Here is a 15,075-nt window from a genome sequence, read left to right on the forward strand (position 1 = left end):
AGAAGTGGCTACTTCCCAGGGAAAATTTTGATTTTTCATCGAAAAACTGAACACTCAAAATGTTTTCAGCTGAAAAAAGAAATGTTTCAATTCTGAAGTGCTGCCATGGTACCTTATGGGAGTTGTCGTTTGGGTGCCTCACACACCTATTATTCTCCATGGGCCAGGATTACATCTCCCATGATGCACCATGACTACGCAGCAGCTCTTCACCAAGAGGGGAGACTGTGGTGCACCATGGGAGATGTAGTTGAGCCAGGGAGCCTGGCCTATATATAGGATAATGGGGGCATGAGGCACCCGAACTACAACTCCCATGAAGTACCATGGCAGCACTTCAGAAATGAAATATTTTAGTTTTTGACTTTTCACCTTAAACGCAACATTTTTTGTGGGGAAACAAAACAAGCTATCCATAAACCCTTTAAAAATGTACCAGTAGATCTTGAAGAAAACAGAGATGAGGCTCTTTGAAACCTGTTTTGTGAGATTCGGCACTTGGATACTGGTGTTCCGTGAACGTCTCTTACCTTTGTTCTCCTTTTCATGTCTTCTCAGCGGATGGAGACCCTCACTTTGTCATTGATTTCCCCTCCAGCAAGCTAGCTGTCTGCTTCAATATTGATGGGCAACCAGGGGACATTCTCAGACTGGTCTCCGATCATAATGAATCTGGTAAGATAATGAGGAATCCTGTTGGAGCTACCCCAGCAGCTGCTGCACTGGGGAAATTTGAGCTGCAGGTATCAGTCCTACAGTGAAAATACTTAGCAACAAGGTGCTTTATGCATTAAACTTACCACAAGCCGGAGAGGGAGGAAGGCACTGTCACCATCTTACAGATGGGGAGATGGAGGCACATAAGACCCCAGTGGCTGTCTATGGCTTAGCACCAATCACATGCAGAACCTGCTGAGGGGTGCCCAAACTTTGCCCAACCGAGGGCTCCACTGGCAGGCAGCCAGGAGCTGCAACTACTTCATGTCAAATGGAACAGATTGCCACCACCCCATATATTTAATACGGAGATCGGGACCATGGAAATACAAAGACCCAGAATGCAATGCTCCAGCTTGATCTGAGCAAGCAGCACCTGTTAGGTAAGACACATGTGGTCTGTATGCCGCATTTGACTACAGCTGGAGCAGGCACAGCTAAATAAATGGCCATCTTGAGTTTCGATGCTAAACTTGTGGCACTTACATAAGCCAACAGCCTCCCACTGTTAGAGATTATGCTAGGGCTCTGGGCCCCCCTTTGCTCCATCTGCAGGTTTCACTAACTGATTCTGCTTCCATAGCCCACTGCTTGCAGAGTCTTCTCCAGCAGTGGGGTGGGCAGGTTTTGTATCTGACCTAGTTATTAGCATTTAAATGTATACTGCTTACTTAGGGGGGCTGGCGGCCTTCAGTGCTAAGTCCCTGTCAAACTGCAGTAGAAGGGTCCCTGAGCACTGAGGCAGTTAATGACAGTTTGTTTTAATGGAGGGTCTATAGTAATTGCACTAAAACAGTTTTTGCCTCTGGATCAGTCCTGAGAAAGCTGGATCACAAACGATTAAGTCTCTGCTTTGCATAGACCAGTGTGACCCCCCTGACTGTCCAAAATTCAGATCTGACCTGGAATTCCTAAGCAAAATGGTTAGTAAGTGGATTATTTGCTAAGCAGGAAAGCCGTGGAGCGGCGGCGGGGGCGTAAAAATGAAAGGCAATACGAAAGTCTGTCTGACAAGGAAAAAACGAAACAAAACAAAGTCACTGGAGAGCTATTTTGTGTGGCACTTTTGTAGCAGTGGCCCAACTTCCCTGTCCCATCTGTGTCCAGCCTCTGCTTTCTTCAGTATACACCGAACCCCTTGCAGACAGACCACTAGCTTCCTTCACCGGCTAGGTTGGCTGATTTTTTGTGGCTTGAGAGGAGAGTGCGCTTGAGGGAGAACAGCGTCACCCAGGTTCAGATAAATGGCAGTTAAGTGTATGGAGAAAGGAATGAACGTTTCCCCTGTGACCACAGGATAGGGAGCTTTTCACCTCTGCACTGACGGCGCGAGGCCAGTTGTGACCCTCCATTGTTACCTTCCGAGGGCGGTGTCTGTCATTTTGCAAAGAAATGAAAGTGACGTCACACCGGCCGGTTCCCCCAGCCCTCCATCGGTTCTGACCCCACCCAGTCTCACCTGCACTCCCCCGTCATCTCTTCACCCCCCCTTAGCAGGCTGGGTGCGGCAGGGAGGGAGTTACAGAGGAGCCGTCCCATTGCTCACAGGTGGGGAAAGGAGGAGAGGGAGTGGAGCAGCCCTGAGCTGCTGGGCTTTTTCCGCTCCCCCGCCCCGCCAAGAGAACAGTGTGGGCTCCTGAAGGGAGAGGGAGAGAGTGCTGATCGGCAGCTTATACCCCAGGAGGCGGGGCAAACGCAGGCAATCAGAGGGAAGGTTTCCCTTAGCCAGGGGTGAAACGTGCCCCTCAGCAACCAGGCTCAAGTGGTAGAATTTTTATTTGCCGGGTCTGCAACCCCTTTGAGCCATGCACACTGTAAGCACGGCCTCCCACCCCTACCTGTGGCTTCTCTGGTGCAGAATTGAGGCACGCTGGAAGGGCAGAGCGGGAGAAGCGTGTGTAACCCACTGGAGTTACAGGTGCCTCTCAGTGCCCATGCACAGAGACTATGAGGGTTGTTTCGCTCAGGCTGTAGAAGTTGTGCGTTTAGCTCTGGGAGTCCTGGTTCAGTCCCTGGTATGTTGGCCAAGATGGGGTCCATCACACTTCTGCTGCTGTCGCCTGTGAAGGAGCGTTGGACCTTTTCTGGCCTTAGGCAGCAGGGCTTCAGGGCTGTTGGACCAGAACCTCTCACCATTGCCACATTAGGTGTACTGCAGCCTACAGAGAATGACCCACAACCCTGACTCCTAGAGAACAGTGGTATTAGGCCAGATCCAATTCCTCTCTTATCAGAAATAATTCTACCCCATGGTCCTGTGCAGAATGGGATTAGTTAACACTCTGTGTGATTGAGCAGGGTTCTAGGATGGTGTTTGTCAAAGCAAGCCATCGCCTACCTGCCCTAGGTAGATGATAATGCAGTTTGCAAATACCATGCTAACACAGCGCTCAGGTAAAATATCCTCTCTCACACTGACCAGGGCAATGGTGGCAGGACTCGGCTAATAGACTGGGGCCTGTTTTAAAACTTGGATGTCCAAATATGGTGTTAGGGGCCTAACTTGCGGCAATCAAGTTTGAAAATGTTGGCCCCATTGTTTTACACAAGATGGTAGCTGGGAGAACTAGGATCCCAGCATGAGTGGTACTTCAGTGTCCACTCAAAATGAGGTTTTCATTATGCATGATCCACCGCGGCAGCTCGGAGCGGTTCATTCACTCACATTTTAAACCACTGTTTTTTCCCTCTAAAAGGTGTAACTGTGAACGGGCAGTTAATTGGAGCCCCGGCTCCTCCCAATGGCCACAAGAAACAACGCACCTACTTCACCACCATCACGATCCTCAGCAATAAGCCAGAGCGATCCTACGTCGAGATCACACCCACCAAGGTCATCCTGGATGATGGGGAAAGACTCATTTTGCCATGTGACCGGAGTGCCACGGTGGGGAGCAGTGGCCTGGAGGTGTCTATCTTTGCCAATTCCAATGTCACCGTGGCAATACATGGCACCATCAGCTTCATCATCCTGATCCACCAGTACAAGAATCCTGCCCCCTACCAGAGGAATCACCTGGGATTCTACATTTCCAACAGTAAAGGGCTCTCCCCTCATTCCCATGGACTGCTAGGTAGGTGTCATGCTCTTTCAGTTGTAACCCGTAGCAAACTGTTCAGATGGGTGATATGGGAGAAGCGACTATTTCAAAGGGGTTTGAGGGACAGAGGCAGGAGGTGGTGAGCCTTGAGGAATGGGATGGGTCAGCCGAGAAGTGGGACTCTTGCCTCGATCCCGTCATGACCAGCTTGTCTGCCATCAATGTTCTCAACGTTCTCACCCCTCTGTTCTCCATGTGACGCGTCTCCCACTAGTGTATCTATCGATTGTAATTATACGGCCCCCATTACTATAATATCTGAGCAACTCACAGATGTTAACATATTTATCCTCACAACACCCCTGTGAGGTAGGGAAGTGCTATTTGCCCACTGGGGAACTGAGGCCGAGACAACAAGGGACTTGCCCAAGGTCATACAGGAAGCCTGTGGCAGAGCTGAGAATGGTCTCCTGAGTTCTAGGGTTGTGCCCTAATCACTGCACTCTCTTTCCACCCTTTGTTTGAGCTTTGTGGGTCTAAAACAAGTGATGTTACCCTCCTGCGGGCTTAGCCCCCAGAGAGGAACAGGAGGCTCTCTGCTACTGACAGCTCAAGAAGCAGTTTCCAAGTTTAACTGGCCAAGGCCTGTGTTTCTGGAGGTGAAGAAGGAGCAGATTTCTCGTCCCAGTTCCCTGTGTGTGGGTGAGAGATTAACAAAAGAATTGTAGAACATAGCTTCTTTCCACCATCGCTGGGAAACCCTTCAGGAGCCCCAGAGCCATTGAAACCTGGTAATTTGGCTGCTGCTTTGGAGACCCCTTTAAAAGACTCTGTCGCAAAGCAAAGCAGCTTCTTTAGGAGTAAGTTTAATCTTTCCTTGCAGGTCAGTTCTTGTACCATGAAGTCAAACTTACCCAGGACCCTCTGGGTGGAAGTCCCCAGCTGGTCAGTCAGAACTCAACAGAAGAGCCGAACCCGAGGCCAGTGAACGTGCTAAAGGTAAAAGGTAGGCTGGTTCCTGTTGTGTGGAAGCAGAGGAAGATCTACAACGGCGAGCAGGAGGTCGATTGCTGGTTTGCCAAGAACAATGCAGACAAACTGATCGATGGAGACTATAAGGATTATCTTGCTGCTCATCCCTTCGACACAGGAACCAGCTTCGGGATGGCTAACAGACTTTAAGGCCGATCACCGGTTGCATCAGCAGATTCAACAACAATAACCCTGCGGGTGGTTCTTACTTTTTTTTAGTGCCAAAGAAACAAATGTTTTCCCTTTGGAAATCAGCTTCCCCGCTTCTGTACTGGCAGGTCATGGTGCTGAGTGCAGGGAGGGTGAGGTTTGGGCTAACGTGCTCCCCTGGTGGGAAGGGAGGGAGAGAGGAGGTATGTCAGATTTAGCAGTATAGAAAGATACAGGTGTAAAAATAAACACCCAGGTGGATCTGCGCAATACCCACCAGCGTCTGGCTACTCACAGAAGGTAAGACGTAAGTCACACAACACAACCTTTCCTTTGATAACATGACATGAGATACCTGCTATCATAACTATCTCGGGCAGACGTGCTTTTAGGGAAAGCATCCCACAAAGGAAAGCCCACGGTCATCAGAGGGTTAATGAACAAATTGAACGCAGACCCAGTGAGCCACAGCAGGGCGTTGGTTTCTTGGCTATCCATACACGTGTTGAATGTGGTGTTAAGTGCGACAGTGTGTACCTCTAGCCACCAGAGAGGCTCACTAGTGATATACGCCCTCGTGAGGCGTCTTGCTGATAGCGCATTGGAACATCCTAAAAAGCATTTACAGCCTGGAACAATGACAGTGGTGGTGTAACTTCCACCCCTTGTAGCATCTTGACTAAATGTTTCAATCCATGGTCTCTCCTGTCTCGGAAAGGAAGGAGGCTTTAACCCACACCACATCTGCTTGATCATAGCACTAGGCACCCACTCTATTTAATAGAAGCTTTCTTAAATTCTCTGGATAGGAACAGTCAGCCAGGCTCCAAATCCACTGGCCACAAAACGGTCCCAGCTCTTGTACTGAAATACAAATCCCATATAACTGTTACAGTCTGGGCCCATGGCAGAATGTGATCTTTATTCGTTCCCGATCCCCAAACGCTTATAATCTGACACTCCTCGTCTCTGCTTCCGTGCAATGAAGGCAATTGGCAAAATGAGGTTGTGAAATGGGCCGTTAAAGAGATACCCATGCTGCAGGGGTTTGTGGAAGCTGAGCAAGCCACTCACGAGGATTTTGCCTAACCAAAATGTAGAGACTGGTCTATTTTAAAGCGAGGCATCATTTAATAATGCTGTGCATCACCCTCCAGGGAGATCTTTTATTAGAAAAGGCTGCTAGAGAGGACGTCAGCAAACATGAAGACATGTGCATGGGAGGCCAGAATTGAACTAAAGTTTACTGTATCTCCCCGGGGGCTCAAAGGGAAGGGGGAAAGGGGTGAAAGCACCTTAAGCAGCCAAATGATATCCAGGTGTTCGGAGAGCACTGAAGAACTGCTTTGGCCTAGGAGAAATAGACTAACTCAGAGCTGATATTTGTATATTTAAACATTCTAATCACATCTGGAGTCTAGGACATCTTTCACCCACAGCATCCTTGTGCTCCCTAATGCTGTATTGTGGGGAAGCATTGGGCTAGCAGCATTGCTCAGTTCAATCTCCTGTTTTAGTGAATTTTCTTGCTTGTGGCAGAGAACGCTACCATTAGAGCTGCCCACGTAAAGCCCCGCTAAGGTACCTCAAATGCAGCGCTGCTGCCAAAATTCTGCCAGTGCTTTGCAGTGAAATTTGAATCTGAGGGCTATGGCTACGCTACAGACTTCGGCCAGCATAGATCTGTCAGTCAGGGATGTGACGCGGGGCGATCCCTGACTGATGTGGCTGCGTCGACAGAAGCCAGAGCTATACCAGCAAAACTGGGCGTTTACTAGGGTAGTTTGTTTCACTCCTGGCGGGTGGCTTTACTACACTGGTCCTCTTGCTAAAGGACCCTCCCCCAGCCTTAGGGAAGGATCCACAAGGTCCAGGAACTCAAATAATTACAGGGGACATCCAAAAATGTAACAGGGGCAGGTGTGAAGGCAAAGGGTCAAACAAAGGGAACCTGAAGGGGACACCGAGCAGAGAACCCCAGACAGCACCCCCTGCTCCTCGAAGGTGTCAAGGGAGCCAGTGGACGCCGCCCAGAGGGATTCTGCCCAGATATGTGAGCAAAGGCACGACTGGAAATAGGCCCCCCAGTCGCAGGAAACCCTCTCAGCCAACCTCCTCTCCCTGGTCTTATAGATGGCTACTTTGGCCAGCGCCAGGAGGAAGCTGACAAGGAGGTCCCGTGGCTTCGTGGGGTCATGGATAGGGTGTGAGTATATGAAAAGGTGAGGGGAAAAGTGCAGCCAGAAAGGTAAAAGGATGGTCAGGAGGAGCCAGAACAGGGGCTGCAACCGGGCGCACTCCAGGTATATGTGCACCAGGGTCTCCCTCACGCCGCAAAAGGGGAAGGCGCCAGGGACAGGGGTGAACGGCGTCAAATACACGCTTGTGCTCAGTATAGCTGTGTCCACACTATCGTACTTTGCCAGTATAGTAATCTGGGATGCCCACAAAGCCCTAGTGCAGACATGGTCTGAGGCTACCGCACTGGGCACGGCTCTCTCAGGAAACTATCCTCTCGAAAGAGCAATTGGCAGACACTGCGGAACCGTGTTGCGTGCTGCCTTTCTCCTGAGCAGTAAGCACAGCGTTGGTTAGCAGGCCAAGGCTAAGCTTAGCCAGCACCAGGGTAGCGCCCACGACCAGGAAGTGCTGCGGGGAGGGGAATCTCGCAGAGGGTGGGAAATTGTGCCATTTAAACTCGCTGCTTACCCTGAAAATCGATGGCGATGAACCACGGTTGCCTGACTCTTGCACTGACTTGACTGTTTTAATTGCAGCAAGCGACCTGGATATTGGTCATGTAAGAAACATTCCTGAGCTCATCAGACACCTTTGGACTGTAGTTATTGCCACGGGATTTCCCTGGGTTCGCACTTTCCACCTCCCGTCACCTATATTTCAGCTCTTTAGAGGCAGGGTCTGAGTTTTCTGCATAGTGCTGACCTGTTCAAATGCATGTTCCCTTCGAGGGCAGCTTAGTTAGGGCAGGTGTAGGGTTTTATTCCATTGTACACCCCCTTCTTCCCCCTTTCTGTACATAAATATGTATTGCTAAAGCTTCGAGTGCATTACACGTCTCCCCCACCCCATTAGGGACATGCTATTTCAGTTGACCCCAAAAGGATGAAATCTAACCCTGTAGGTATAGGGAGCACGGACAACAGCACCGTTGAGATTTGGTCAGTGGGGATCCAGTTATCACTTTTCACAATAAATATACTTTACAGTGACCGTGGAGGTGATGTTTTTATTTGGTGTGAAGCAGCAGGCACTTGGTTGAACCTGCCATGAGACGAAGGTTGTGCACGTGTTTTATGTTGCTGGATAGGGGAAGAGCACCCTCAGGAGTCATTCACCTGGAAGAAGCAGCTGCCCCAAGTATCAGGTGGTTGATTATAATGGCCTTCGTGACCGCAGTGGAGATGTTTAAAAATCAGTAGCAGGCTCTGGCCCAGAGTCCGATGCAAACAATAGATGTCAGAGTCTTGCCGTGGAGGGAACTAGCCAAAGACATGGGAGAGCTCTTCAAGTCCCAGCTCCACCAGCCTTCCTCAGGCAAGTCCTTTGGGAAGCCGAGACACAAAGATGAGAATAACGGTACTTCCCTGCTTCCCGGAGGTGTTCTAGTCTACACGTTCTTCCACCACACTCATGGCCATAGTATCTCACTGTCTTACAACAGCGCTGCAGGTGATGTGACTAACAGCTATGACAGCCGCCCAGGGAGAGGAGTGGGTACAGTGAGGCAGATTTTTTCAAAGTTGTTTTCTATATGATGATTGAGGTGCTCAGAGATTACAGTAATTTAAGCAGCATAGATTTGAGTGGAGCAGGATGGGACCCTAGGATAGCAGCAATCGCAAATCCTAGATTCTCCTCTGAATCAAGAGCTTCTGAAAGGCACCATGGTGTCCGGGTAGTTCTCACTTAATATTTCCCTGCCACTGCAGGGACCTCAGGCACTGGTGCACCTCAGTGGCTCCTGTTCTCTGCCTGTGGCACAGAAGAGTCTGGTCTCCTGAGGGCTGCAATACTTGGTCTAAGTAGGGTTACTGACATGGGTGTGCGGGGGCTGCGGGGTGGTGGTGGCGGCCTGTGATATGCAGGTCAGATGGTCTGGTCTGTTAGGCCCTTCTGGCCTTATGCTGTATGACTTCCCTGGAGAACGAAGCCACTCCCTGCAGAACGATTAGCATAGGGCAAGAAGTGTTACAGCTCTGAACTAGAGGAAGTACTGGTAGGTCTGATAGCTCAGCTCCATTCCCAGCTGCTAGTTGTCCCCTCTAAGATGCCAACAAGGGCAGGGGGGGGCAGTTGTAGAATGAACACCTACCTGTCATGCTCCAATTGCCTACAGCACAAGCCATCCTGCCTTCACACGCTATTAATATTACTGTAGGGCCTGTGAGCCTGCGTGATGGACCAGGCCGCCCATTGTGCTAGGCGCTGTACAATTGGCGCACAAAAAACAGCTCAGGGCAAGGAGACAATATTGGCTAACTAGACAAGAGAGAGACAGGGTGGGGGAACAAGGATGGCAGCATAGGGCATGTTAGTGCCACTTTGTTGGGGGGACTGTTATTTAGGCAGGACTCAGCTTAAGGAAAGGGAAGAGGACAGGTCTGGGGGAAGCTCAGGTGAAGAGACACCGAGGGAGGGGGAGGCTTGTAGCAAACAGCCAATCAACGTTCTGCAGTTCTGGCGGGAAAGTCCAGGGGTTCCCCTGAGGCTAGAGCCTCTGGCTCCCCCAAGGCCACTTGGTGGGGGCAGGGGGTGAAAGGGAAGCACCTCTATCCTAGTTCCCCCAGTGACATACCCACCCATCAGCTGCAGGAGGTCTTTCACCGGTGACACTGCACATCCTGGGAAGTCCCATGGCTGAAGACATGGGCAGGTATCTTACCTGCACGCAGTGTGGACTTTAAGAGAACATTGGGGGGGTGGGGGGTGGGCAAGAGAGCGCAGGGGCACATGGCCTTTTCTACACTGGGCTGTTTTCACCCATTCTTATTTAATGAGTGTCATGAAACGTTTGTAAGGTCTTGGTTCAGGCCCTTCTGCAGCCCGGAAATTTGGCCTTTTTGCTAACTTACCCACACAACTGCAAGTTTTCCACTGAGGGGTGTGAAACTTGGATTTTACTCATCTTCACGAATAGCTGTCCGGCCAAGCCGTTTAGAATGGCCAATTCTTGAGGGTTTGTTCCAAGAGCAGTACAGTTGGGTAGGAAAAAAAATGGGTCATTTGACTCACATTAACAGGAAATTCCAAAAGCCTCCCCTTTCAAGACATTTGGAATACTGTGCACTGTTCGGTGAAGGCTACATGATCCTCAGGATTTGCACCTACAATGTGCTTTTCAAGCAGCAGAGTTTAAAAATTCTTCACACACACTTGGGGTAAAACGTTTTTAAGGCAGCCTCCAAAATCCTTATTTATGCTTCTACAGAAGGGCTTGCAAAAATGAAGGCTTAGTTTGCCACAAGCTGGGGTGTAAATCTACCGCTAACCTGCCATGCCCGAAGTTCCCATTTGGATCCTGCTGCCGCACTATAGTTCCCAAGTGCCCTTTAATCTACTCTGCTTTGAAATGAGGTCGATTAACACGCACCAGGGCACGGTTAGTACATGACCAGAGGCTCCACACTGCTTGCCCTGAACCAAGTACTCATTTAGACAATCCCTAATTGACCTATAAACCAAGGTGCTAAGAGCTAGATAGCGCCCAGTGAAGGCACTAGGCTCTGCAGGTGGGTGCATTTGGAGAAGCATGTCATCCAATGTGTGTTTGGTGTGACTTGAAGCCCTGTCTCTCCCTTGAAGTCAATGGGTTTTGGATCACAAATTCTTTTCAGCAGCATAAATATTTCTAGTCTTATACAGCACATTATTACGTGGTCCTGCCTTGAGTGCAGGGGACTGGACTAGATGACTTCTCAAGGTCCCTTCCAGTCCTACACTTCTAGGATGCTCAGATTACTGTAGAATCTGAATGCCTTCCAGTTATGCATTAAGCAACTCGATTCATATCAGTCACGTGGGGTTCATTCTCTCTCCCCTCTCCTGGGGGGGAGAATTGTGCATGCAATGGAACGTTTTGGTAGGGTGCACATGCTAATCTGTGTTTATGGCAGGCTGAAGAAAGGCGTCTTGCATTTGGAGCAGAAGGTGGCAAGGTTTGGGGCGGTCCTTAGGTCCTTCCTGAGGGAGTTTGTTCTCCAGATGTTAGACCGACCCCTGGGAAAGCTGTCTCCTGCCCAGATGAACTTTCCTGTTTAAATAAGGCTTTATTTTAGAGATCACTTTAGATACAGATTTTTGAAAAATCTGGCTTTAGAAAACCAGCTTTTCCTCACATCATTAACCCAACTGACTGCCCAGATTTTTAACGAGATTAACATCTGGGCCAAGACAGGACAGTTCCAGTTCAGATATGGCAATGCAAAGCAAGCGGCAAGTCCCTGCGATTGAGAGTTTAGAAGGGGAGCCATCTCCTTTGTAACATCCTCTCTTTGCAAAACGTTAAGCCCAGGAATGCATTCCAAAGATGAAGCAACTTTAAGTCAAACTTTTATTACAATCCCTACAAAAGAGTAAAAACGTCAGATGCAGTGGAATGATCAGTCCAACCTCAAAAGACATTTTTAAATACGTTTTACAAGTGAGCTATTTACGAGCAAGCTGTGCATGCAGAAAGCGTCACAGTGCAGTTAGTACAAGGTAAATCTTCCGTCGTATAAAAAAGATATAGTATTTTGACTTATGCTACCACCATCCTGACAAACTCTACAGCCAGCTGGCCAGCCAGAGAAATCTCTCTCTACGGTCCTAGCCGTGATAGGATTAGGAGTGTCCAGTTTAGAGACAAATACAGGTACAGCCGGAGTTAATGGTGTATGAAGAGCCAGCCATCACACTGGGCAGCAAGAATGCAGAAGGTACAGAAACGCCATCAGGAAAATAACTGCAAAGGGTAAATCTGGTTCGACACAGCATGTGATCTCCATTTAACTGTGCAATAGACTAGCATTCCCACCCCAACTTCCAACATCAGATCAAAGTCCAGTTTTCTAAAATAGTCTCTACTGCTGGTTTCTTGGTTGGCACTCTCTCCATTTGGCTCAGTTTGACGTCGCTGTTAAAGTACCCCTTGATAGCCTGGCTGTGTCGCTTTCTGGCCTGTTCCTTGGAGTCCTGAGATGTCTTGGTCACTTTCAGACTGATCAAAATCCAAGTCAGGACAGAGCAACACCTAAAGGAAGAACAAGAACAATTCAACTCTCGACAGAGACTTATTGCTCAGTGACTAAAGAGTCTGTTTGGCTGGAGATCTCATACCTCTTCATGCCTTTTAACTGGACATACCATAGGTAACATCTCCCAGAACAGCACTGCTCTGAAGGATAAAGATAGGTCAGTGAGCAATCAACAAAGCTACCCTAAGTTTGATACAGGAGTTGGCCAAGATGCCTATTCCTCCGCAATCAAGTGACAGACTCAGCAAAATCTAAACTCAAACCCTCCTCAACCAAAACTTTCTTATTACAGAGCGAGGCATTTAGTTACCCCAGCGGGTAGGTGTGTGCAGGGCATCCCATGCTGTTTGCAGCTTGAATAGATGAGTGTTCAAAATCAAGTGAAATCAGATCAGCTGAACAGCAAAAGTCGGATCTGTCAGCCCGCCAGCTGGCTGGCTAAGTGGTTTCTGCTGTGCATTATGCCCACCTATGTTAAACTATATTTTATTGTACCCTATCCTCCCCTCCCTTGGTTTGCTCAGTCATTTCCCCAACCCACTGTAAAGATCTTGTCTTTAAACTGTAAACTCTTTGAAGCAAAGAAATGTTCTTCACTCTGTTTGTACAGTGCCTAGCACAGTGGAGTAAAGGCCTCTAGGTGCTATTGCAATATATTTATGATATATATATATATATAATTCTTTAAAACAGAAAATAAAAGGTAAACAACGTTTATTCAGGGACATACAAGAAAAATTGACTCCACCACCACTAATTCAACGAAGTACAGGAAAATTACAGACGAGCCTGCTTTCTTCTGATCAGCAGACACAAAATCTCATTGGCCTGCCATTGTTGTCTTCTGCACCGGCCAAAGTCGCGTATGTTGAGTTACTTAATTAAACCACTAAAATGCAGCCACCTCTGGAGTAGGCTACAACTTTTCAACAGCATTCAGCAACAGTTAAAGGTAGAAGAGAAGGCAAATATTTCAATCAGTTGAGTTTAAGCAGACGACGTAGCTAAACCCCTACGGAAACATGGCCAGGGCTCGGTCGATTCCTGGATATAGCGTGTACATCTGAGATTCTGACAGCTTCAGTTTTACTTCTCTAAAAGACAGCCCCTCCAAATCGCACGGTCCGGCCCACGCTGCACAAGTTGAGAGTTGGCTCAGTCAGACGAGCACCAGCTCCTAAAACACAGCTTCCTGCATCACCTTAATGGAGCTCTCCCATGTAAGTGTTGCTCTGGCCTGTCCCTGCTCAGCTTGAGAGATCTAACAATATCACAGCCTGAATTTTTATGCGGGTTATTAATCATGTCATCTGGATCTCTGGACTGTTTCCTGACACAGTGCATTAGGGATGCAGTATAAAATGTGCTGGCTTTATGAAATGCCCATATCAAGGGAGAATTTGCTCATGCTTTGTTTGGCCAGAGTGTTTTCAATGCAACAGACAAAAAAACTGGCAGAGGACAGACTATTAAGAAGGCCTCGTCCCCGGTCCTGGACCCGGATATCATGGGGGACATAAATTGCATGATCCCGGTGTACTGTCATAACAAAGGAACACGCCTTTCATTCGTTACCATTTAGGCGGCACGGTGGGGCCAGTAACCACAGCAACAGGAGGGCTAAACAGGGAAAACAAACTGCTGCAATGAATCAACATTTTCAAAGGGATTAGAGAGGCCCACACAGTCCAGCCCGATCCACACATTTTATGACGTCTCCAGCAATCCACAGAAAATCCAGCAATGTTTAAGAGATGCTGTCAGGTCACACTTGGCTTTTACAACACACTGAGACCAGTGGAAAGTAAAAGGGAAATGGCTTGTTATTCAGGTGCTATTTGTAACCAAGACATTGGTCCCTCTTGGGGTATGTTACACAGCTAAAGCTGTTCCTGGGAATTAGTTTGATAGGCTAGCGCAGGGATCGGCAACCTTTGGCACGTGGCCCGCCAGGGAAATCCGCCGGCGGGCCGGGCCGGTTTGTTTCCCTGCAGCATCCGCAGGTTCAGCCGATCGCAGCTCCCACTAACGGCGGTTCCCCGTTCCAGGCCGTGAGGGCTGTGGGAAGTGGCGGCCAGCACATCCCTCGGCCTGTGCTGCTTCCCGCAGCCCCCATTAGCCTGGAACAGCGAACTGAGGCCAGTGGGAGCTGCGATCGGCTGAACCTGCTGACGCTACAGGTAAATAAACCGGCCCACCTGCCAGCGGATTTCCCTGATGGGCCGTGTGCCAAAGGTTGCCGATCCCTGGGCTGGTGTGTAATATAATGGCGGAAACAGCACAAGGTGGGCTTGGAGTGGGCTAGCAAGGTGGGTATATACCCAGGGTCTGGCCCTCTCTGCTCCATTTTCCCTGCTATTGTCATCTGCCCTAGCTGGATTCAAGCTGGCTCGCTCAGGCTAACCTGTGCAAGCTTCTGTTGTGTAGACAAACCCTTAAAGAGAGGTGATACTTCAACACAAGCTTGTCCTTGACAGTTGCATTGGTTGTGTTACTGCAGTGGTGAGGGGGCCCACCGTGCTAAGTGCTGGTAAGAAACAAAGGGTCAGAATTTCTGCTCCAAAGAGCGTTCAGTCTAGACAGTAGAGGCACCAAGCCATACCAAGTCAGTGGCAAAGCTGGGAACAGCACCCTGGTTTCCCAACCCCTTGGTCACCGTGCCATCCTGGTCTTGTATCCCAATGATTCACCAATATTCTCATGTCTACTCTTACAATCTGGGCTTGCCTAGTGTGTGCCTCTTTATACTCAAGGGCCAGAGAGTTGAGAAGGAAATGAACCCCCCCCCCATAAGTGTTCATTCATTTGACTGCTTTCATTCCCTCCCCCCCACAACACAGTTAAATGCTTCTTTTGCATTGTAATTTTAAAAACACCTC

At 49.0% G+C, this 15,075-nt stretch overlaps 2 protein-coding genes across 3 annotated transcripts in view; one reads left to right on the plus strand and one right to left on the minus strand.

The window, feature by feature from the left end:
• Window positions 1-8,170, plus strand: part of ITIH5 (inter-alpha-trypsin inhibitor heavy chain 5) — a 62,785-nt gene extending 54,615 nt beyond the window's left edge. The window contains exons 12-14 of the mRNA XM_037889343.2: window positions 559-675; window positions 3,414-3,791; window positions 4,642-8,170. Coding sequence (XP_037745271.1) covers window positions 559-675; window positions 3,414-3,791; window positions 4,642-4,940 — 794 coding nt within the window. The 3' untranslated portion in view covers window positions 4,941-8,170. The remainder of the gene's footprint in view (window positions 1-558; window positions 676-3,413; window positions 3,792-4,641) is intronic.
• A 3,323-nt stretch (window positions 8,171-11,493) lies between these two features.
• Window positions 11,494-15,075, minus strand: part of LOC102944591 (store-operated calcium entry regulator STIMATE) — a 71,188-nt gene continuing 67,606 nt past the window's right edge. The window contains exons 8-9 of one of the 2 annotated variants that reach the window (XM_037889345.2): window positions 12,279-12,336; window positions 11,494-12,192 (exon numbers count right to left, since the gene is read on the minus strand). In XM_037889345.2, coding sequence (XP_037745273.1) covers window positions 12,292-12,336 — 45 coding nt within the window. In that variant the 3' untranslated portion in view covers window positions 11,494-12,192; window positions 12,279-12,291. The remainder of the gene's footprint in view (window positions 12,193-12,278; window positions 12,337-15,075) is intronic. The other variant, XM_037889344.2, reaches the window with a different exon arrangement.

This window comes from Chelonia mydas, chromosome 1, assembly GCF_015237465.2.
Source record: "Chelonia mydas isolate rCheMyd1 chromosome 1, rCheMyd1.pri.v2, whole genome shotgun sequence".
In the NCBI taxonomy this organism is placed as follows: Eukaryota; Metazoa; Chordata; order Testudines; family Cheloniidae; genus Chelonia; species Chelonia mydas.